At 42.5% G+C, this 23,012-nt stretch overlaps 1 protein-coding gene across 1 annotated transcript; it reads right to left on the bottom strand.

Moving 5' to 3' along the window:
* Nucleotides 1–151: 151 nt before the first annotated feature.
* On the bottom strand, nt 152–22,796 carry LOC127354817 (metal transporter CNNM1-like). Its single transcript, XM_051385055.1, is given in 11 exon segments — nt 152–4,980; nt 5,640–5,744; nt 7,070–7,174; nt 8,799–8,904; nt 8,906–9,082; nt 10,147–10,292; nt 11,070–11,160; nt 11,383–11,552; nt 11,779–11,919; nt 12,042–12,185; nt 20,569–22,796. Coding segments are annotated over 11 exon segments (2,706 nt in total). The 5' UTR covers nt 22,010–22,796; the 3' UTR covers nt 152–4,900.
* Nucleotides 22,797–23,012: the final 216 nt, after the last annotated feature.

The following is a 23,012-nucleotide window of genomic DNA, read 5'->3' as shown; positions in this document are numbered from 1 at the left end:
AGTGAAGAAATGCAGCGAAGCAGAATTTGACATTCGTTAGTAGGATCAATTCATTGTTGGATTTCAGGGGATTTATCGACTGTATGGACAATATAGTAATAATAATCAGATGTATTCTTCAATGTGAAATGAAGACCAGAGACTGCTGAAGTTCAGAGTGTTGTGGAGCTTTATATTTCTGTATATTTTGATGCAAAATACTGTCACACAGTTGCTTTCTATCATATTCTTTCCCAAAACATGTCATCATCCCTCTCTTCCACACAGGTCCTTCCATTACAAACACAGCAGAACAGAGCTGAAAACAATACAAAGGTCCAGAAGCAGCAGTCAGAGAGTATACTGGCTCATAGCAGAAAGAGTGAAAATACAAAACTGATCTCAGCCTCTTTAAGAACACAGCTGGATCTGCAGCAGGAAAACGTACCCAGAAGCAGTTATTGTCTGTCTTTGACCTCAAAGGATGATGCTGATTGGCTGTGGTCGCTGCTCCAATGCAGCAAAGTGACTCAGCAGGTCTGATATATTGCACCCAGGAGGGATGCCCCCCCCCGCCTGTTACATTAGCCAATGAGCTGAGTTAGAAGGCAGCCCTCCTTCCTCTTCGTCGTCCCCAGCCTGCCATGGATCGATTTGGGTGTTTAAAAGCCAATACTTCTGGGAGAGGCATATTTATTATATTTAGGATCATTAAATTTGATGATTGTCATTTTTCTTTTAATTACATCCAAACTGTTTCCTGAGGAACCTTCTCTCTCTGTAAGAGTGAAAAACCCACAACAAATAGTGAGAGTGTATGAATGTTGAGACCTTTAAAACCTCCAAACAAGTGCAAATGCAGCAGGTTCAGGCAGGAACAGATGTTATATTTTCACTGTTATAAAAGGGCAATAACAGCTTCAGACCTGAAACTTCACATTCCTCTCTGCACCCCCCCCCTTTTCCTCATCCACCCTCCCCTGCATCCCCCCTTTCCTCCTCCTCTGTGCTGCAGTGGCACAAATCTGATCCTGCAAACGTAGTCAGACAGAGCCACGCCCGTCCACCCCGTCCCTCTAACACCATGCAGACAAACACAGAAAGTCCACAGCACTGCAGGTTCAGGACGCAGTCAGCATACGATGCACAGTCGGGCAGAACTGAAGGATTCTGGGCCGCAAGAAGTCACATTTTTTTTCTCTCTTATGAGTTTGTTTACATGCACACGCTGGTTTTTATAGTCTTATCCTGTTTTTGCTCATATTCAGGGTAAGGCATTTACACAGAACATGGAAAACCTGGTTATTCATATCCCCGTAAACAACATACAAACTCTGTCCAGGTAGCATATCCACATTTCTGAAACCAGGATCTGACGTTTACATGCACATAACATAACCAGGAAGCTTTTGAAAACCCATATAACACATGTAAATGTACTTTATATGGGTTGACATGTTGACTGTGGCATTAAATTCACAAACTAAGACTTGTATGAGCTCTTCTAGGTTGCCATTTCCATGCTGTGAGTCCTTCAAGAATTTAGAAAGCAACACATCTTTTAGTGTTAAGGCTCCAAAATAATAGTAATATGGTAACTACGTTAAACGTTAACTAAGATAACAGCCACTATTATAAAATCCCCATAATTTCCCCCATTTTTCCAGAAAAATATTAAAAAACATATCCTTTATAAGTGAATTAATTTGGGTATTATATTGATATATTGGATACTACAAACAGAAATCTAATTATATCTTGAACTCACTGTATCTCTCCCCCGGGGGCAGGGGTGGATCCGCCACCCCTAAAAAATGCTTGGACACCCCAACTGCCACCCCATCAAATGCTAATAAAATCAAATAAAAATAACATAGAAATTCATTCTATTCAATGCTTTACTAATGTGCCACACAATGTAATGTTTTTTTTTACAGACAATATCTGAATTTGGGGCCTTTAAAAGCAAATATTGATTGCAATTAAATCAGCATATACTTCTGCCCTCCATGAATATTTGTCTAGATCCGCCCCTGCCAGGTGTGAATATGACAAATCATCAGCTAAAGGCCCTGTCAAGGTTTTGTCTTGCTGTACAAACACTTTGACTCGACTAGCAAGCAATGACATTGAGTGTGACAGTGAGTCAGCCTTCACAACACCAGGACCTCATCTAAAGCAGCTAAATGGAACTCAACCATTTACACCTGTGCTCTTCCTGTCAGAAATGTCTTCCATGAAAACGGCTGACTCAGTAACACCAAAAGCCACATTCCACTTATTTCTTTTACCTCATTGCAGATGTGATAATTAGTGAAATTAGCTGATGCTGTTTTTGTCTGAAATAAACAAATCTACAGATGTCTACCCTATCTGTGGTTTCTCCTCCACAATCTTGTTGCATTAAGTGTTTCCAGTAATGCTCTTATACAGAAAGTGGGTAGCAGTTGAAGAAATGAAGCTTGATAAAAGTATTTCATGCCAATTTAAAGCGCAACCACTCCCTAAATTTACTGTTGTTAGTATTAAATCATGCTGGAGAAACATGACCCAGACCCTGTGGATTCTTTCAAATGCCATTAGGAGCACTAGGAGGAGCCAGAAGAACCTGATGTCATTACAGATTATCTGTCTCATGTACTACTGTCAGGGTATATCAAAGTTTCAACAAATATGACAAGAAGTTATTTTTTATAAAAAGTTACCTACTGCAGCTTTAAGATATGTTTGTGTCATAGTAATTATCTACATGTTGATTGGTTGAGTTTAGAAATCGTTGGAAACACTGACATGTGTGATAAATACATCAGAGACTTGAGCCTTGTTGGATGTTTGTGTCCAATTTTGACACCATGAAAAGGTGCTGACTTCAGAAAGCCAATAACATATACAATCACTATCCTATGAGGAGACAGAGCCACCACATCCCGTGTGTGAACGGTTCCTGCAGCCATGAAGCTCAGTTTCTTTTCACTTCCAATAAAGAAAGGCCAGAGAGAATGACATTCATTCATAATTGAAATGGATCCAATGAAAAGGGCTCAGCTCAAGCGCCGATCATTTGAAGAGGTTCAGTGGTCGCAAGTCGTGTGATGAATAAAACTGAACTCAAATGAAAACCTGACACAAGATTTTCTAAAATCTATATGCAGACAGGAAGCTCCAGTCCGTCTTTTATCCACGTCCAGTCCTCTAAGGTCCAAATAAAAAAGATTTTAAAAAAATGAAATATTTATGAGGTATAAAAAATGCTGTTCAAATCACATAGCTGAAAAAGAATACAAAATAATAATGAATAATAATGAATGATAATGAAAAAGAAGAGCTCCGGAGAAAAACAACAAGGACTGATGATATATTTCACCACAAAGCAGAACAAATGACCAGCCACATAAATGCAGTCTGATCACTGTTAAATAACAAGGTAGTTAGTCCAAGCTTATAGTAGTCGAAAGCATATTATTACTGAACACAATACACCCGACATGATCAAAAGTATGTGGACACCAAAACTTTACACTTGTGTGATGGTTGAACATTTTTCCTCCAGATGTTTGAACCTGGGTGCAGGGATTTGCTCCCGTTCAGCCACTAGAGCATCAGTGAAGTCCGACACTGATATTGGGTAATCAGGTCTGGCTCCAAGTCGTTGTTCCAGTCTCAAAGGAGTCGGAGGGGGTTGAGGTCGGGGCTCTGTGCAGGCCAGTCAAGTCCTTACACAAAAAAACTGCTGACACAAACCAACATCTAAAAATATCACTCTAAGAACAACAGGGGTGTCCACATACTTTTGGCCACTTCATGTACTTGAATGAGAATGTGTCAATCGTGGACATATAAAAGATACTCTCTAAAGTCTCCACTTCCTCCCACTGTACAGAAATGAAGCCAAAATTAACCCGGGATACAGCCGCTGCCATCTTTTGCCATCCTGAGCCAGAGTCTTAGGCAATAGTGATCAGGGTTGGCACAGTATCGTATTCCCGCTCATATGCCGGGCCAACTCAATCACAAGCAGGGCTCAGCTGTCAATCATGACGTGAAACCATCTTTTTTTATAGCTTGAAATAACTAATTAAAATCAAACACGTTTTAGTTTGGCCCATGTCCCATTTGCTAACATACAGTCAGCCACCAGGGGGCGATTGAGATGTTTTGGCTTCACTTTTGGAAAGCTGTCATGTCATACATCTTTATATATATATATATATATATATATATATATATATATATATATATATGTGGCAATCTGCATTTCGGAAAGACATCCAGACACAATCTGAAAATGAAAGGCTTGTTCGTAGATGAATAAAAGGTTAAAATGATACTTTTATACATCAACATGTTAGACTATAGATATAATTAGCATGGTAACAAGCATTAACCAAACCTTTCAAATCAAAAGCCCGAACACAAAGCAGCCAGTTTACTTCTGTTCTGTTTTCCTGTGTGCAATTAGGAGCAGTATGTACAAAACAGCAACATCTTTGGTGTCTTCCATCCGTTTCCTGTGTACTGTTATTCCCTTGAGCTCCATTGGAGAAGTGATGACATGAGGAGGGTATATAGTGTATAAAAACTATTTTTACTACAAACCTTTTACATTCACAGTCATGTGTTTATACACGAGCATCAGCATGAAAAACCTGTGAAGATGAGAAGCTACGGTTTAATGCATATTGCCAAAGCTGCAACCCCCCGGGACTTTGATAAAATAGTATCTTCCATCCATGTGTTCAGTACATTCCTGGTGATGGGTCCACTTTATAATCACCTACAGTGTGTGTGTGTGTGTGTGTGTGGGGGGGGGGGGGGTGTTGTCTTCAGATAAAACTCTGATAGCTGTAGTTCACCAACCACATCGTCTTTACAAACAACTTAAAGACGACGCAGTGTTCGGGTCTCTATCTCACACACTCTGCTAGGTTTTCACCAGCGGCTGTTCTGAAATGTCCTCTGGCGTTTTCTCTCCTTCGCGGGATTTTTTCCTCTTTTTGTGGCCTGCGGAGACAAGAGACGTTAACAGGAACAGATCATGAAAAAAGTTAAGGCTGCATTCAGCTCTACATACCTACATCCATCCCATGTACACATTTGTAGAGCAAAAACACTGGTGTGGTCCTTTAAGAAAACAACATGGGAATGCCAAGTGGGCAAATTGGAAACAATAATGTAAGTTTAAGTGGGAGGCAGATTCTGGAGGGGAAGCTGTGGCTGTGAGTGTGTGTGTGTGTGTGTGTGTGTGTGTGTGTGTGTGTGTGTGTGTGTGTGGGTGGTGGTGCATTTGTGTTTTCTATGGCGGTTGTGTTTGCATGAGAAAGAAAGCCAAGGAGGGATAGAGAGAGAAAGGCATAGAAATGGTTGGTGAATAAGTGGTTTGTGTGTGTGTGGGTGTGTGGGTGGGGGTTGTACTGCTATCTTTGTGAGGACCAATTTCCGTTTTAAACAATCGCAGTGAGGACATCTCTGCACTGTGAGGACAGTCCTCAATACTTCAAAGGACAGTTTAAAGGTCAAATACTTGGTTTTAAGGTTAGACTTAAGTTTAGGTCAGAGGGGGTTAAGGTTGGGGACTAGGGATGAGGTAACGCATTATGTCATCCAGGGTCCTCACAAGTGTAGAAAGACAAAGTGGGTGTGTGTGTGTGTGTGGGACTGACTGAGTTTGAGCAGGAGTTTCTTGCCGAGTGTGTCCTCTGAGCCGCTCAGCGATAGGCTGCTGATGAAAGGAGACGTGTCCGTTTCTATGGGAACAGAGGCCATGTCTGAGAGAGAGAGAGAGAGAGAGAGAGAGAGAGAGACAGTAATGACCCTGTCACTGATGAACAGCTTTGTTCTCTGTTGGAGGAAAGATTAAAGTGCTGTATGACTCCTAGCTAAGTTTGTGTACAAGGTGAAAACAAAGACAAGACAAAGACAAAGTCTCGCCAACCAACTTTTAGGACCTTGCTGCAGGACATACTGGGATATGAAAATTAAAAAGTGCTTTATACGCGAATCCGGGGAAGTACAGGACGTAAACACGTCGCCATTGATGCGGTGGTGTCTGCCTACAGTAAGCACGAGTTTAAATGCAAGCTGTCCTAAGAAGTGTACAATTATCTACTTTTCCCTTTGTTTTCTATGTAACGTTACCTTTACAACAATGTCCAGAAAAATCAGGAAAGAAGCTGCACAGTTATCAGCTGCTCCAACAGTAGTGGCAAACTTCAACTTTGGGAAAAAAAACTGAAACTGAAACACACAAGCCTTTACTGTCTGTCACTTTCCATAAATTCCCTGTGCCTGCAGAGGACCAAGATGTTCACATCAAGCGATTCATTAATTAATCTTAAATACGTATAAAAAAACATGAATTGGTATTGAAGTTTTCACTGATATAACTGGCCTGTGATTGATTATGCTAGCTCAGCGGTATTACACAGTACATCACTTAAAATGTGGTTGCTCTGTTTTTTCTCTATTTCTGGGTATTGTCGTAGCAGCCGTCATAGAGCCTCTACGACTTTCCACAGCAGTGATGCCGGCACCACTAGATGGCCCGAACACATAAAACCGGTCGCCAGATTATTGTATAGCTTCTATTTCAGTCCCTCCAGGAAGTTGTGATGTTCGGATCGCAACAATTATCACAAATTCACCCAATCTCTGTGAATTATCTACAACCTTGCAATTTTGTCATCGCATCTTTTTCTGCAAATTTGGCCAATCCTAGTAGTTTCCTGCGATTTTCACCAATCGTAGCAGTCCCCCACACAAAAGGTTTAGCTCTACGTTACCAAAATGCCTAAAACATTGCAACATGCAATCCAATTTTTTTAGAAAAGCTGCTGTGAAATCAAACATTTTAGGATGCAATAATCCCCAAAAAAGACTGAAATCCTGTAGGGACTGCTATTTGATTACACACTGTGACTAGCTCTGCTCCCGCTAACTGCCTCAATTCTTCACCTATCAGTTCAAAACATAGTGGAAGCAGAAAAGATGTTACGGCACTAGTTATTATCATATCATGCAAAAAGGATTAAAGCTCTTCAGATCAGATTTCTCATCTGAAAGCAGCAGTTAACAATGGAGTTCGGCATCGTACCAGTGTGTGCCTCCGTCTCAGATCTGTCCTCTCTGATGTAGGGGATCTCATCCATCCTGAGAAACACTGAGTCGCTGGGACTCTTCTGGCCGTCAGACTTACTGCCTGCAGCACACACATACATAAAAAACATGCATCAGAACGCTCTCAATTTACTAAATTCATAAATAAATAAAAAATGTTCCCCACCCAGAGGTCACAATGAGAGACTTTGGACAGGGTGCCAATTTGTCATTACTTTAAAGCTGCAGTAGCAAAGCTTTATAAAAATGTCTGGAAAAGATAGTTAAAAAAACCCCCAAAAATATGTTTTATAAAAGTTACCTAATGCAGCTTTAAAGCCAATAAAATATAACCAACCAAACGTGACAGTGTCTATTCTGCTGCCCACCAATGTAAATGTTCCTATTCTAAGCACACATTGACAATATGCACTTGATAGCGTTCATTGACAACAAGATTCAACATATAATTTCTTGAATTGATTGTTTCTTTAGGTCCATACACATCTTCCTATAAATGCTGGTTCCCAAAAATCACACATCCACCAACTGACACCTTTTGTTTTATTTGTACTCAGACTGATATCACACATTGTCTGATGGAAGGTGCTTGGTTTTGAAATTAGGACAAATATTTTTCTTGTGATTAACAATTGCAGTTTCTGAGATGCATCATTTGGTAAACCGCTCGGTACAAAGTAAATAATTTCAAGCGGTGCATCAATATTTCAAACAGTGTTTGTCTCCAGTGTTGATTTAAAAAAAGATGATTTGAACACGAAGAAGTGTTTAATATTACAGTAGCTGCAAAGGTCACTGATGCAGCACATTTACACAGTCATAAAGCTCAGTATAATGTTAAAGAAATGTTAAGGAATACATAAAGTAAATGTGAGGAACCTTGGGGAATACAGAGATCTAAAAAACGACTTGCCACCCCAGCTTCCAGTTTAATGTCAAATGCTGTCAAATTGAACATGTTAATTTGGATGAATTTTTAGACTAAGGCATAAGCTGAAATTCAATGAAAAAAGACTTGTATTTGGAATACTGTCTGAAGATTTTGGGGAGAAAATTATTGATTTCTAATGCCACTTTTAGATATTCTATTCAATGCTTCACTAAAGTGCCAAATATTGATGTATGATTGTTTGCGATTCAATCAGCAGATATTTCTGCCACCCCTCTGGACACCTCATTAATATTTCTCTTGATCTGCCCACGAATAAATGACTTACTATTACATAATAACTGAAACCAAAACCTAATCAGAAAATAACTCTCCAACCAACATGTCCAAAAAGGCTGAAAGTCACGCTGGTTCTATAAGTTACTTCCCAGTTAAACATAGTAAACAAAAACAAAGAAAAACACTGTGCTGAGATGCTGTAGTCATCTTTTCTTTATGCTTTCTTATCTCATTCATATTCAAGCTGTCATTTCTGTGTCTGTTTATCTCTCCTCAGACTCTTTTAAACACATCTCTCTGCAGTTAGAGTTGGCTCCGGTTATTGAACTCTATTCATCCTGAATATAATACCCTAATGGATTCTGAGAAACTCATTTGAAGGAGCAGCCTTTGTTTGTCTGCCTCCGATGGCTCAGATCCTCTTCGACTGACATCAGTCTGAAGTGTAAACCTGCAGCAGGATTATCATTTCCTCTTCCACTCTTTCTTTGTGTGGACTCGTCACCACCCCCGTGTCTCGGGGGTCGCGGGTACTTACGAACGATGCGGTTCTTCTCGTTCAGCAGGGAGGTGCTGTGTGGGACGCTGGACTGCTGTCCTCGTGTTCGGGCTGAGCCGGGCCGGGTGGGCTCTCTGGGTGGGGGGCATGAGGGTGGCCCCGGTGGTGTGCTGCGGGGGCATTAGGGTGGCCCCATGCTCCGCCGCCGGAGGCTCCGGGGTCACGGTGTTGCTTTCTGTCAGACGGGCGTCGGCGTCAGGCGTCTGAGGAGAGCTGTCCATCCGGGTGGCTGTTACAGCGTTCTGGTAGTGGCTCCGTGTGATCTGACACAGAGGAGGATTATGGGTATTATTAAATCATCCATGACAAAATGTTATTTTGCTAAGATTTTGCTCCAATAAAAGTAAATGTGCAGCTGTTTGAATATATTTATATGAAGTCCTGTTGGAGTGAGTGTGATTCAAGTATTAAACGAACAGAACAGATCAGTTTTATGTTTTAATCTCAACTGAAGAATCACATATTTCTCTTGAGGATAAGAAAACAAACTTTAACAGTTTTTTCCCATTTTGGATATAAAAGGTTTACCACAACAGCAGTGATTTTTACATATAGTTGTTTTTTCCTTTTACATTTGTAATGCAACAAAAAGATGCCTTGGCAGCAGTAATGTCGGCTGTTCGGTTCACGATTTCTCGACAACCACTGAACAGATTACCACACAACTTATCACAAAAACAAATCTTCATTAATTTAGCTTCATTAATTCAGTTTGTTTAGTTAATCCTAAATGCATACTAACAGCATGTGCTGCGTGAAATGAACCCCTTCATAAAATCACCAAATAAATCAAAGGAAGAAAACCCAGCCTGAAGCTGCCTTTAAAGATAAAGGTGAAAACAGTTAAGGAACAATCTTGGCATCGGTTATCGTCTGCAGATGATTTAGCCTCTGGGGGCACCGGGCCAATGTTTTGGGGCTTTGGGGAAGTCACTGTTTACAGTCTGATTAGCAACAAGATGCCAGAATGGAGTTGGAGTTAGGCGATGACATCTATGTCCGGATTGTTCAGGATTTTTGTTACATTTCGGCTACAAGAGATATCTGCATATAAATGCAAAAGAAAGCTAATAAAAAGTTAATCATCAGCAGACAATCGCAGAGTGGCTCCAAGATTTCATTTTGGCCAATGCCGTTCTGCCTCTTCTGCTCTCCACATGGACTGTTTCCCTCCATGCATCCAAACAGGATTGGTTCGATAATACTCTGACTACAGACAGAAACCAATACCAAAGTCTTGTCCCTTGCCCACTACTGTATCTGTTTATAGAGATAGTTGAGTAATAAATGAAAACATGAAGTTTGCTGTGTAACATTCAGGCGTTACCTTGATGATCTGAAGGTGTGTGAGCTGCCTGACAGAGTAGTCCGGCAGGTAGACGTTCCCCCCTCCGTTCAGCTGGCTCATGCTTCCTCCGTACAGCATGGACTCAGAGCGGTCCAAACCACTGCTGCGGGAGGGGGATCTGTGGACTGCAGCAGACACACATTCACGCAGTCAGACAAGAACTGGCAGTGTCAATCAATCAGCATCAAATCATGAGTGAGATCAGGGACGCTACCTCGTTTCACACTGCTTAATATGCGAAGGGCCTGGCTGCTGCAACTGAAAACGTTCATTCATGTCAGTCGCTGAACTTGATGAATGCTGCATTCAATGACTTGGAAGTGTTTGCATATTTCAAGCTGTTCAGAGCAATTTAAATGCCACAAGTGAAGACTTCTGGGGAGTTGGATTTCTCCCGAGCAGGTTTCCACATTCACAAACAAACACACACTGTGCTCACACACAAGCAATACTTTATCTGGACATACTGTAGATTCTTACTGATGTTGACTGTTTTTTGTGATTGAACTGCTTTGATTTCCCTACAATAAACAGTATATCTCTTCCTTTGTGTATGTGTGTGTTCAAATGCACTCCATGAATTGTGTGATTGGTTTAATTTGGGCTGTGTGTCCATGACTTTGTAAACTTTTCTATGTCTGGGGTTGTCTCTGCTTCTCTGTAATTGTGAGAGCCACTTGTGAGTAAAAATCTTTGGAGTGAAGATGTGGAAAGTCCTACAGTGGGTTAAATTAGGATTAGGTCTTTGCTTTAGGGTTTAGATTAAAATCTGGATTAGATTCAGGTGTTCAGGTTAAGGCAGGATATACGGTTAGGGAGAGGTTTTTTTCCGTAGGGATACAAGCACAATGTGTGTGTGTGTGTGTGTGTGTGTGTGTGTGTGTGTGTGTGTGTATTTGTACCTGTTGGCATGATGGCAGGTACCCCAAAGTAAGAAAAGGCGCTATTCTCAAACTTCAGCGCCTCTTTACCAAACTCCACCTCAACTCGACCCTAAAGAAACACACCAGAGAAACACAAAAACACCATGCTGACATAACGGCCAGGGCTCTTTATTACACAAGGACACATTAATGTATCTTTTGCAGCACTCAGGTTTTATACCCACAACAGCCACTGTGTATCAGCTGATCCTCTCACAACGCTGTGGAGGGACTGAACCACTAACTGCTTGTGCATAAAAGCACCAATCATCTAAAATATATAGGCACTTACCTGCAACACCAGGATGAAGTAGTCCACCGGTTTGTTGCGCTGGAAGAGAAAGTGCTGCTGTGCTCGCTTGTTCTTCTCATCAAACTTGAGTTCCTGAACCACACTGGGGTGTTTGATCAGCCTCAACAAGATCTTCTCTGAGATGTGAGCTGGTTTGAAGGGCTCCACCTCTGATGGAGGGAGGAGAGTATCACTGTTACTGAGCGTTCACCATATGTTGATTTCCTTCCCCTTACAGCCTTGAGGTCAAAAACTAAGACATTTTACAAACAAACAACAGTTCTAGTAGGATGTAGACTGAACCACCTTAAGATTTCCTGAACCTGGCCTTGATGACCCAAGCTGTTCTAAACAGTGTAGAGGTACAAGAACGCAGACACACTGATTGGCCGTTACCTGTGGACAGGAAGCGGTGGGTTGCCAGGAGGAGCTGAGGAGAAATCTTCACTTTCATTTCGTTCTCTGACAGTTTGAAGATGGAGAAGTCCTGCTGCTTCTGCTCGTGGTGAGAGACGCGGCGCTTTGAGCGATTATCAGCTGACAGGACACACCAACACACACAAAACGAGGATGTTCAGATCACGCTTCATTTTGTCCTATTACGTGTGTGTGTGTGTGTGTGTGTGTGTGTGTGTGTGTGTGTGTGTGTGCATGCATACTGTAGAGGTCTGTCTCGTCCAGGATCTCTGATTTGATGATCTCCTCAATGACGTCCTCCAGGGTGACGATGCCCATCACCTCATAGAAAGGGTCGCCCTCGCCCTCGTTGTTCACTCGCTGCACGATGGCGAGGTGGGACTTCCCTGGAGGAGAGAATGAACAAGCATCACTTTTAACCCACAATGCATTGTTTTAATACCTTCAGAAGCAGGCACAGACGGCAGCAAACAAATGATATGTGTAGATGCTGCACTGTATAGATTATACGTCAACATAACGTGAGCAGACATGATTATGGAACAGCATTATCTGCAACTTTGATTTCACAAGAAAGTTTTCAACTAAATGTAAGATTTCTGTCTTCATTCAGTTTTCTCATCTGGAATTTAACATAACAACGAGTCCGGGATTGAAACCAGCAGAATCCACTTCAAGAATATGTAAATTAAAATGTTCTTTGCAGATCATCAACCACAGACTTCAACTAAACCCAATTAATTAAGAGTAGGCCAATTTATTCAAAAGATGCAGTGTTTCAGAGACTGAACCTCATCACACCTGTGGCTTGGTGCCAATTATACAGTTACAGTCAATAATGTTTCTACTTATTAGCACAAATAGGATTGTGTTTAATATATATATGTGTGTGTGTGTGTGTGTGTGTGTGTGTGTGTGTGTGTGTGTGTGTGTGTGTGGGTTGATTATTGATCTAATTACCTGATCTGAGTCTTCTTGAACAATTAGTTTTCCCACAATGGGAAGTCACTGTGCTCATTTCGAGGTGTAATATTTTTAATGTTTGATATTGAATTAATCCCAAAGTATTCAGATTAGATTGCACTGGATTACAAAAATTGCTGTGTAATTTGTATTAATTAACTCACAACAGTTCAAAGTAATCTGACCAAGTGATTAATGAACCAGAATACAGTTACTCTGCACAATGGTTGCACATTGTCAAATAAGATCATTAGATTTTATATTTAGCGTTTGGATTAGATTAGCGTTAAACTGTTTCCCCTCACATGTATGACTCACATCGAGTGGGAGTGGAGCTCTGCAGTCTGATGTTCAGTAAGTGGAGCAACAGCAGGATCTGAATGGAGTGGGTGTAACAGCAGGGATGATTCAATACAAAAGAAACAACACACAGTCCTCTGGATGCAGAAACACAATACATCACAGTCTGCGCTGCTTCTGCTGTGTTTACCTCCAGGATGATGAGAGAGTGTGTTTGGAGGTAGAAACCTTTGGGGCGTTCCCAAAGATAAATGGAATAATTAATAATCCACGCACTGCTGGATGAAACACGTGTTCAGGGGGCAGATTATGTAGGAGAAGAAAGTAAAACAAAACACAAGCAGTCTTTAGTCAGCCTGACAGGATCTTAAATAGGACTTCAAGTTGGGCCTGTAAACGAAACGGAAGGAACAAGAGGGGAGGGTTGTGTGTGTGTGTGTGTGTGTGTGTGTGTGTGTGTGTGTTTGTCCTGATGCCAACATGTGTCTTACTGGCTAACGAGACACTGCACTGCAGACAGCAGCAGTTGTGTGTTGCGTCTCTTGTCCCACCGTTGCATAATTCACAACTTTACTGTCAGAAAACGATACAAAAATACAGAAATACGCACGCACAACCCTGCACACATATACAGTATACACTGTCAGAAAACAGAGTGAATCCTTGTTTGTGGCTCCTCCTCAACAGTCTGGCTCCAAATCAACTTCCTCACTGAGATTCTCTCTCTCTGCTTCTACACTCTCTGCCTGCCAAATACTACCTCTCTCTCTCCTCACACACACACACACACACACACACACACACACACACACACACACACACACACACACACACACACACACACACAAATGCACACAATTCTGGCAGAGCTGCATTCAGCTAAATAGGTCAGCCTTATAGAGTGAAAGAGGCAGAGGAGAGAGCATTTGCAGCTAATGTGCTATATGTTCTCTCCGTCTGGACTCTGTAGATTTAATAACCACATGTTTCAGAGTCTTCCTCACACTTATTTTTCCTCACATTATTTCTTTGTCCTCCAAACCTTCTATAAACTCCTTGATTTCCCTCCATGCAGCCTAAACGTTGTGAACAGAAAGGGTTTCAGAACGTGAGACGAATATTAGTCTTATCTGCTTTAGAATGATAGCTAGACTATTAGGGCTGCACGATATAGTAAAAAAACAGTCATAAAAAACAACCCCGAAACTATTAAAATCGTGGTGATGTGACATTTGTTGAACAAACACATTTTCTTACATCTGGAGATCAACATTTGTGGGTCAGGAAGTCTCTGCAGCTCTACAGTACTTCATTATGATGCTGTTTGTTACACATTTTACCTTTAATCAACACAAATTACAGCTTCTTTGATTTGCATGTTGCGATTTTCGATAATATTTCAATTGATTATGCAGACTGTATATAAAGAAAACTGTATTTACACAATTACACTATGATAACATCAAAGAGAGACAAGCCGTGCGCCATCTTTGAGAAGAGAAAATAAAGTGAATTCTAACACTGAATGGTCGATAAACTGTGAGAAATAAAATGCACTACTGTGTACTAGAAACCTGATAAATCTAAAAGCTGATTTTTGGTGGAAGAATGGGGCAAAGAAAGCAGATGAAAGATGGGACACATGACAATGATCATTTTTCCACTTGATAATTCTTCTGTATAATCCAGATAATCCATCCACTGCGGAGAAGAGAGTTTCTGGGAAGAGAGGTAGCTGTTGTCTCTTTTGTGATTTGGGTAAATTGACCTTTTAATAACTCAACAGGCAAGAAATCCCTTTTACAAGCCCGAGTGCCACTTGACTTTCCGATGCTTGATCCCCTGAATTATACAGAAATAATGTAATGTGGTGTACTGCATACAAATTTGACCTGTGTTTTTTCATCCTTTTAAGCTGACGAGTTGAATATAATAAGACAAAAATCTGTGATTTTGCCATTTTTAAAAGTTGTCCTTCAGTTTTGTAATTAATAACCAGGTCTATTTAATGGATTAATGGTATATTTAATTCACATCGCCTTCAACACCTTTGCTGTTTATTGTGCATTATAATACAGCATTTATCACTTCTATAATTCCTGAAACATGGCTTGACCATATTGCTAAAATCAAACATTTCAAACAAGACAGTTTCTCATTCACTTTAACATGTTTCCTGCCAGATGAGAGGTAATTTAAGCATTTCCAAATAAACAAAAAGAAAGAAATACAGTTTCATTGTGAGTCCTGGATATCACAGATATGTACTTTATATACAGTATCTGTCTTTTTGTAACATCTTGGATAGAAAGGCTACTTTATACAGTGCTCCCTGTAATGAATGCATCCTTTGTTCCTGTCCATTCATACTGTGTCCGATGTCTGGGACCACCTCGTTTAGATGGAGAGAACTGCACATGTGTGGACTTCAGAGGAAGCTAAACTCAGTAACTTCATAACAGCGACCAAAAGAAAGAAACTGCCAACAGAGTAATAGAGTTTGGTAAATGTTAAAATCATTTCAGGCTACTGAATTGACACTATGGACCAGGAAGGACTCATAATAGAGTGCTCGCTCATTGAAAATGCTTCAGATTACTTTGGATGAACACATATGCTGTGAATGGCACTTTATTACGTGCACTTGTGTTTGTGGGATAAGAGCTGATCAGCTGATACATGAATACAGACAGCAGATGGCAGGGAGACAAACTGGAAGTACAGCACACTGAATATTTTATACTCAGCCTCCTGGGAGACCGTACAGTGACAAGGACAGAGAGAGAGGGGAAAGGATTCAGAGGGAGAAAATAAATGGCTATGGATAACAGGGCAGCCGTGTATTATATAGATCAATATCTGTCAGTAGAAGAGCTGGTTAAAGGTCCTGTGTGTATCATTTAGGAGGAACGATTGGTAGAAATGAAATGAAATATTCATAGCTATGTTTTCATTAGTGTTTAATCACCTGAATATAGGAACTGTTGTGTTTCCGTTACCTAAGAATGAGCTGTTTAGAACCGTCCACCATGTTGAACTGCCATGTTGCTACAGCAGCCCAGGCAGGACAAACACAACACTGGCTCTAGATATGGCCTTTCGCATTTTTCCTTTCATCATTTTCATTCCCAGATCGTCATATACAGACGCCGGCGGTGTTCAGCTACTTGCAATCTGAGACTTCACCACTAGATGTCAGTAAATCCTACTCACTGGTCCTTTAAGTAAAGTCCTACAATCATTACAATGTTTTCCCTTTAAAAATCGGTACCAGTCTCAAAAATCCCATTTAGGTCTAACATCTGGTACCTGCTATCACTCAGGTAAGTTTGGTCTCTGAGATGGAAACTTTATTGGGTTAGTTGATGGAGGTGATATACAGAAAGTTTGAGATCTCCAATGTGAGTCAAAGCTCTTGCTTGGCCACACTTTTATTATCTTAATTTTGAAGCTAACGCTGTTCTCGTTGTGTATTTTGTCCCATCGTAACTCTTTAGTTTGAGCTTTCAGGCAGAGGGATGCCGACTCTGGTCCAGGATTCACCGTTCAGCTTCCCATCTGGCACTGAAAAGGTTCTCTGTACCAGCACGCTACTGCTGCCATTGTTCACAGTGGGGAAGGTGTTACTTGGCCGGCTTCATTTGTGCCAGACATACTGCTTAGCATTCAGGCCAAAAAATCCCTCCGTAGTCTCACCAGACCGGCGGACTCTGTTGCTACACCTCTGCAGTGTCTTTGGATGTAGTGAAATCAGTGTTTTACCAATTCTTGGCAGGAAAATGGATGATTTATTGTCCAAATACTGCGTCTCCCATCCAACTCTTCGACTATCTACTACAGACAAGACAGACATTTTTTAATGATCTCAATAATAATAATAATAGATGATGTTTCTCCAGTGTCCTACACTGATGATAATGAATTGAGTTTTTATACAGGTTGTCTATACAAAGGTGGTTTAATGACTTGACGTAGGACTTGATAGCCAAGACTGACTTGGGACTTGTTTACACTTTTGCCCTTACAATCTAGTAGCATCTTAAAGTGTAAGATTTAGAGGCATCTAGCTATCTTGCAGTTTGTAACTCCCTCGCTTCACCCCCACCTTTCAACCCTATCTAGACCCAGTGTTTGGTTTTATCTACAGTAGAGAGACTTGTAGAAAGGGCCTTACGCTTTTTTCACGTGTTTTCTAGCAAGCTTAAGCCCTATTCGCACGGGACTAGTATTACCTGGGGACCTCTAGTAATTGTAATAATTGCAGTGGAGAAACTGTGATCTTAATCCCGTGCGAATCTGCCATGTCCGTAATTTGTAAAGTAAAAATTCCACCGCAAATGACCTACCCTATTTCGCCAAACACAGAGGTCATGTGATAATATTAGTCCCGTGCGAATCGGCATCTCTGTGATTTGGGGTCGTTTTTTGTTTTTTTTAAGGTTTTTTGTGTTTTCCGCGCTTTCCGCGCTTTTTTTCTGCCTTTTTCCCGGTCGAGAATTATGGAGTCTGAGTTGGCAATTATAAATGAAAGTTTTGACAGCATTTTGGGTGCAAATTCAGGAGGCTCATCTAGGTACACAGCATGGAGACCCATTCGCAGAAAGAGCAAGCTCAAATCCATCAGAAGAGCAAAATCTGGAAAGATGGTTAGATGGATTACATGCATGGCAGCATGTGGTAACGAACATTTTTCTATCTTTCAACAGGCTCACCAGTTATTATTATATTAAAAATATCCATATCTAACCGTTGTGCTGCTCCTTAGGTTACGCATAGGTTACGCAGAGCCTTGACATCATATCCGGGGGATAATGTCAGTAAATTTGAGTTAAAACACAGACTTTGCTTATCCCGTGCGAATGCGCCGCACGAAACACACCCGGGGTGGGTTAATTACTAAATAACATGAGGTCCCCAGGTAATACTAGTCCCGTGCGAATAGGGCTATAGTTTCTTCTACACACTTCTCCAGTACCAGGTTGTCAAATACAGACGCCAACGGCACAACAACACAAAGTCCTAGTTGTGGGTGTGCTGCTACAGGGTCCAGGTAGAAGAAGACGTACAAACCAGGAAGTCCAGTTTGATTTACTAAATGCCAAGTTACTACACCGCTGCTTTGTGTTTCTCTGTGGCAGCATCCACTGCTGCAGGGCTTTAATTGAAATGAATGAGGGAACCTGCGTTTTACTGCCGCAGTGCCTGAAAGTGTTGTTACAGAGAGAGAGAGAGAGAGAGAGAGAGAGAGAGAGAGAGCAAAAGAAAGACCTTGTTTCTAATCCTCTAGCCTGTGTATGTCTACCATCTCATCCATGTGTGGCAGTGACATAGGCCTGATGTTCTGTGGCTTTATAGAAACATACATATGGAGATCACACTGGATAGCTGGATGTAAGATTACCCTGCCGCTTCAATTTTGGATTAGCGTCTTTTCAAGGTCTAGAAAATTCTAACGTATGTGCATTTGTAAAAAGCCTTTCAAAATATGCAAAGTAGTCCAGTTAAAAACAAGGCTTATCTTGAAAATGTGATTTAAAATAAGCAGAAATGTAAACATGTGAGCTGCTGTTTGCTGTAAACAGAGGCTGCCTTCAAGGTGTCCTTCTCTGTTTACCTCCGTCTCTTCCTGTCCTCACCACAAACCCAGCAGAAAACGCTGACTGTGCAGGGTCCCTTGAACATGCAGCAAGGCAGTGATGAAGAGCGAGGCCCGTGATTGGCCAGCGAGCACCCCACCCATTTTAAACTCTACAATAAAGCAGGAGTACCAGCTGACTCCACACAGGAGAAAAGACTGTTCTGCTGCAGCAGCACTGCATGCTGGGCTTTAGCTCTCTCTTCTGATGCAGGGAGGGGCCATGCAGACTGCGAGCTCTTCTCCAGCTCATATTTACACAGGCACACATCCACAAGACTCAACTGCTAACTAATTAGCAGCCTTAAAGGAGCAGATAAAGAACAATGCTCAAGGGTAGCTCTGCTGTCACACCTTCCTGAACTCTTTTTGAGTTTTGTTTGTGTGTGTGACGTTATGCAGCCAGTAAAACAAATAAATACAAATAAACGTTATTCCCAAACTGAGCATACATACATACAATGAAGGAAAATGTATGTAAGTCAATCCTGGTCCAGTGTGCAGCTTACACAGTGTGATCCAGCAGTGCACAGACACTGAGGATGGACTTTACACTGCAGGAGGAGACATCTTGTGTCCAGCAGGAAAACTTAAGAAAATGAAAAACATTTCCATATTTCATATCCTCTGGAATTTTAAATGAGGAAGGAGCAGATGCTTTTTTAAGGATTCTAATGTGGAAATTATACTTATTTGACCTTGTGTGTCTCTAAACAGAAGTAACTCGTAAACTCTTTCCCCTTTTCCCCTTAAAATTCACTTAATTAGTCACTTAATCCTGACCCGGTGCTGTGGTCAAGTCCAGCTTTGTCGAGGTCCAAGACCAGTCGAGACAGAGTCCAGACCAGGACAGAAGAACAATGCTTTTGCCATTGCCAGTGAGATGCGATCTGGCAGCCAAGCATACGATTACAAGCGACACTGATTGGCCAGTAACCATGGTTAATAGGAGGCCGATGTCAACGCCTGTTCCAGATGGTTTTTGAATTAAACAAGCGTGCTTCGTCAGTGGGCTACCTGGGCTTTATCCTGATGAGCTCACATGGAGAAGACCTTCAGACCCCCTGTAATTACCCTTTACCTGATCTGTGTTTGATCTCTGCAGTTCCATTAGCTGCTCACTTGGGACATATTATCACTGTCAGGTGATAATCTCACATAATCGCCCTTCAGTACTCTCTTACTTTAGTCCAACTTTCCGTTAAACTACTTCTACACATTTAAAACCGTCTTCTTCCCGAGGTTGGTACACATTTCCTCACCAGCCACATATAAAGAAAGAAAATCAGATGAGGCTGATGAGATGTGCTTTATACAAGTGCTAAGCAACAGATAAAAAGGGATCAGGATGAACAGGCCAGTGCACCCTCACCTAGAGGTTACCATGGTAACTAAAACACCCATCAAATACCAGTCTCCCAGTGGGCTCATTTCCCCTCCTGCATGCCAACACTAACTCTGGCACAAAGTATTGCTGCTTTGAGGAGCCGTGATGATGATAAATAAAAGGCTCAGAGACAGAATAAAGTATTTTATAATCGGTATTACACAGAGTTTTTACTATTTGGTGAGGACTGGAGGCAATTACTGACCATTTCTAATCTCCCCAGCAGGTATTTGCTGATCAGATCTCACATTTCTACACGTGTACAGTAAGACTTGGGTTTGTTTGTGTTTGTATCAGTAGTCATAAATAATAATATCACATCTGAATATAATATAAATAATATTACACAACAATAATGTTACTTTTCTCTGATAAAATGTATTTTTTCCAATGTGGCTGCAGTTAAAAACATTGTATTTATAAATAAAGTTTCAGCTCTGCCACACACACACACACACACACACACACTGCGCGCCCTCCTCACCTTTCTTGAACTCCTCCAGCATGGCGTCCAGTTTGGTGTCGTTGAAGACGCAGTGCAGCGGGTGTTTGTAGAACTGGGTGATGGTCTTCAGCGGGGTGCAGTCGTCCGGGTCCACGAACGCGAGGTCCTTGACGAACAGGATGTCCACGATGTTGGACCGCTCGTTCTCGAACACCGGTATCCTCGTGTATCCACTCTGCATGATATCCGACATGGTGTTGAAGTCCAGGACGACATCCGAGGCCAGCATGAAGCAGTCGGTCAGCGGCGTCAGGACGTCCTCCACGGTCTTGGTGCGCAGCTCCAGCGCGCCCTGGATGATGTTGAGCTCCTCTTTGACCAGGTCGTGGTAGGGGTCGGTGACGCGCAGCATCTCCAGGAGTTTCTCTCTGGTGTAGAAGTTGGAGATCTCCTGGTTGAGGATGAGGTCCAGCAGCTTGCTGATGGGGTAGGAGATGGGGAAGGACAGCACCATCAGCAGCCGCGTCACCCAGATGGTTTTGGAGGCGATGGCCAGACCGTGACGCGACGCGACCGAGTGTGGAAGGATCTCCCCGATGAAGAAGATGCCGAAGGCGCAGATGACCGTGGAGAGCCAGGTCATGCCCAGGATCTGGCACATCCACACGGCCAGCGAGGCGTTGATGATCGCGGTCCCCAGCAGCAGAGTGCACAGGACGTAGTTACCGTGCCGACGCACAGACTCGATTTTGCGCGCGTAGTTCTGCTCCTTGTCGGTGCCGCTGTTCTGGAGGACCTGCAGCTCCACCGGGTCCAGCGCCAGCAGGCTGAGGTTCAACCCGCTGAACAGGGCTGACAGTCCGAGCAGCAGCACGGACACCAACACCTGCAGCCAGAGCTCCGGGACAGCCGACCGCTCCGCCACAGCCACCCAGAAATCCCGGGTCCGGTAGTGTTCCCATTTGGACCCGTCGAAGGCGCACATGGAGTAGTATTTGATCTTCTCCCCCCTCCGCAGGTCCTTGGCCAGCAGCTCCACCAGCACCGAGTTCTGACTGGAGGCAGACTTGAAAGAACCTAAAACCTCGATGTCGGACGTCCTGGCGTTCTTGTCCATGCACATGTTCCGCTTCGGGTGAACTTGTCCCTCTCGCCCGGGAGTTGGCTCCTCGATGAAGGCGATCCAGGGCGCGGCGTTGTTGGCGCGAGTCCCCGCGGTGCGGTTGAGCCTCTGCGGGGAGGTGGAGTAATAAACCCGCAGCATGAAGCGGGTCCCCTCGATGGCTTTCAGCACCCCGTCCTCCACGGACAGCTCCGCCCCGGTCTCCTCCGGCCGAAAGCCGAGCAAGCCGAGCGCCGGGGCGGGGAGCAGAGAGCAGGCGGCCAGGGAGAGCAGCAGCAGGCGGGAGGGAGAGAGCGGAGCCCCGCGGGAGAGCAGGGCTCCGGTTCCGGACCGCGCGGCCGCATCCTCCGCAGCCATGATGCGGTGTGAGACGCTCGCTCAGTCCAGGGCTCCGGGGTCACGTGGTGCTGCGTGGTTCCGGTCCATGTGGGGGAGAGGGAGGGACCCGCAGTTCTCCGCTAACGGCGGTGATTATGATGTTCTCAGAGATGCAGGCGCGCTCCACTGTGCCGTGACGTAACTTTCTAATAATAGCCTCGAGCTCACTACCATGAACGTGACTAATGCTACTGTAGTTTGTTTATTTGTTTATTTGTTTATTGATCTCAGTCGCTGATTAATAGTCAATTTATTGTGTTTTATGATCAGTTCTGGTGTGCGCAGGGGCGTTTCCACACTTTTCTGACTGGGGGAGGGGGCATCAAGTACGTGCCTCAGCTTTCCGTCATTCCCTGTTTATGCAACTCCAGTACTGTGTGGACCCCAGTATACAGATAATCAGATATTTTCACCCTGAAGCTTTAAAATGGAGCCGTTAGTGGAAGAGATAGTGATCATACACAGTGAGCTTAAGGTTCAACATTACTTTATTGGTACCTGTAGGTAGAGCTGGGTTGTCCTTATGACAAAACAAACAAACAAACAATAGAGACAACAAACAAACATGATACAAACATGATAAAGGATGAAGATAAAAGATAAAAGTGCCCCAGGCTTTAAAAATCAGGACTTACAAAGAGAACAACTTACAATAACTTGATCATATTCAACAATAATAGAAAGTGTATTACTATGATTATAGTGACTTATAGTGAAATAATAATATAAAATCACTCTCTAAGAACAGCTAAAGTAACACTGTATTTGGACATTTTATTATAAATCTGTTTACTGTATTCCATAAAGCCTTATGTTCTTGTGTTTAAAGACTTGATGTGTAACAGAAACATGTTTCCACCTCCAGCAGGTCACAGAAGATCCCTCCAGTGGACTGACCGAAAGAAGTGCTGTAGACTGAAAACCAGTTATTGACAAATGATTTACATTTACGACTGCTGTCTTCAGATTACTGTAAAAACAC

The sequence above is a fragment of the Dicentrarchus labrax genome, unplaced genomic scaffold, assembly GCF_905237075.1.
Source record: "Dicentrarchus labrax unplaced genomic scaffold, dlabrax2021, whole genome shotgun sequence".
Lineage (NCBI taxonomy): Eukaryota > Metazoa > Chordata > Actinopteri > Moronidae > Dicentrarchus > Dicentrarchus labrax.
The sequence above is the reverse complement of the archived record's forward strand: the minus strand, read 5'-3'. Positions and strand labels throughout refer to the sequence as shown.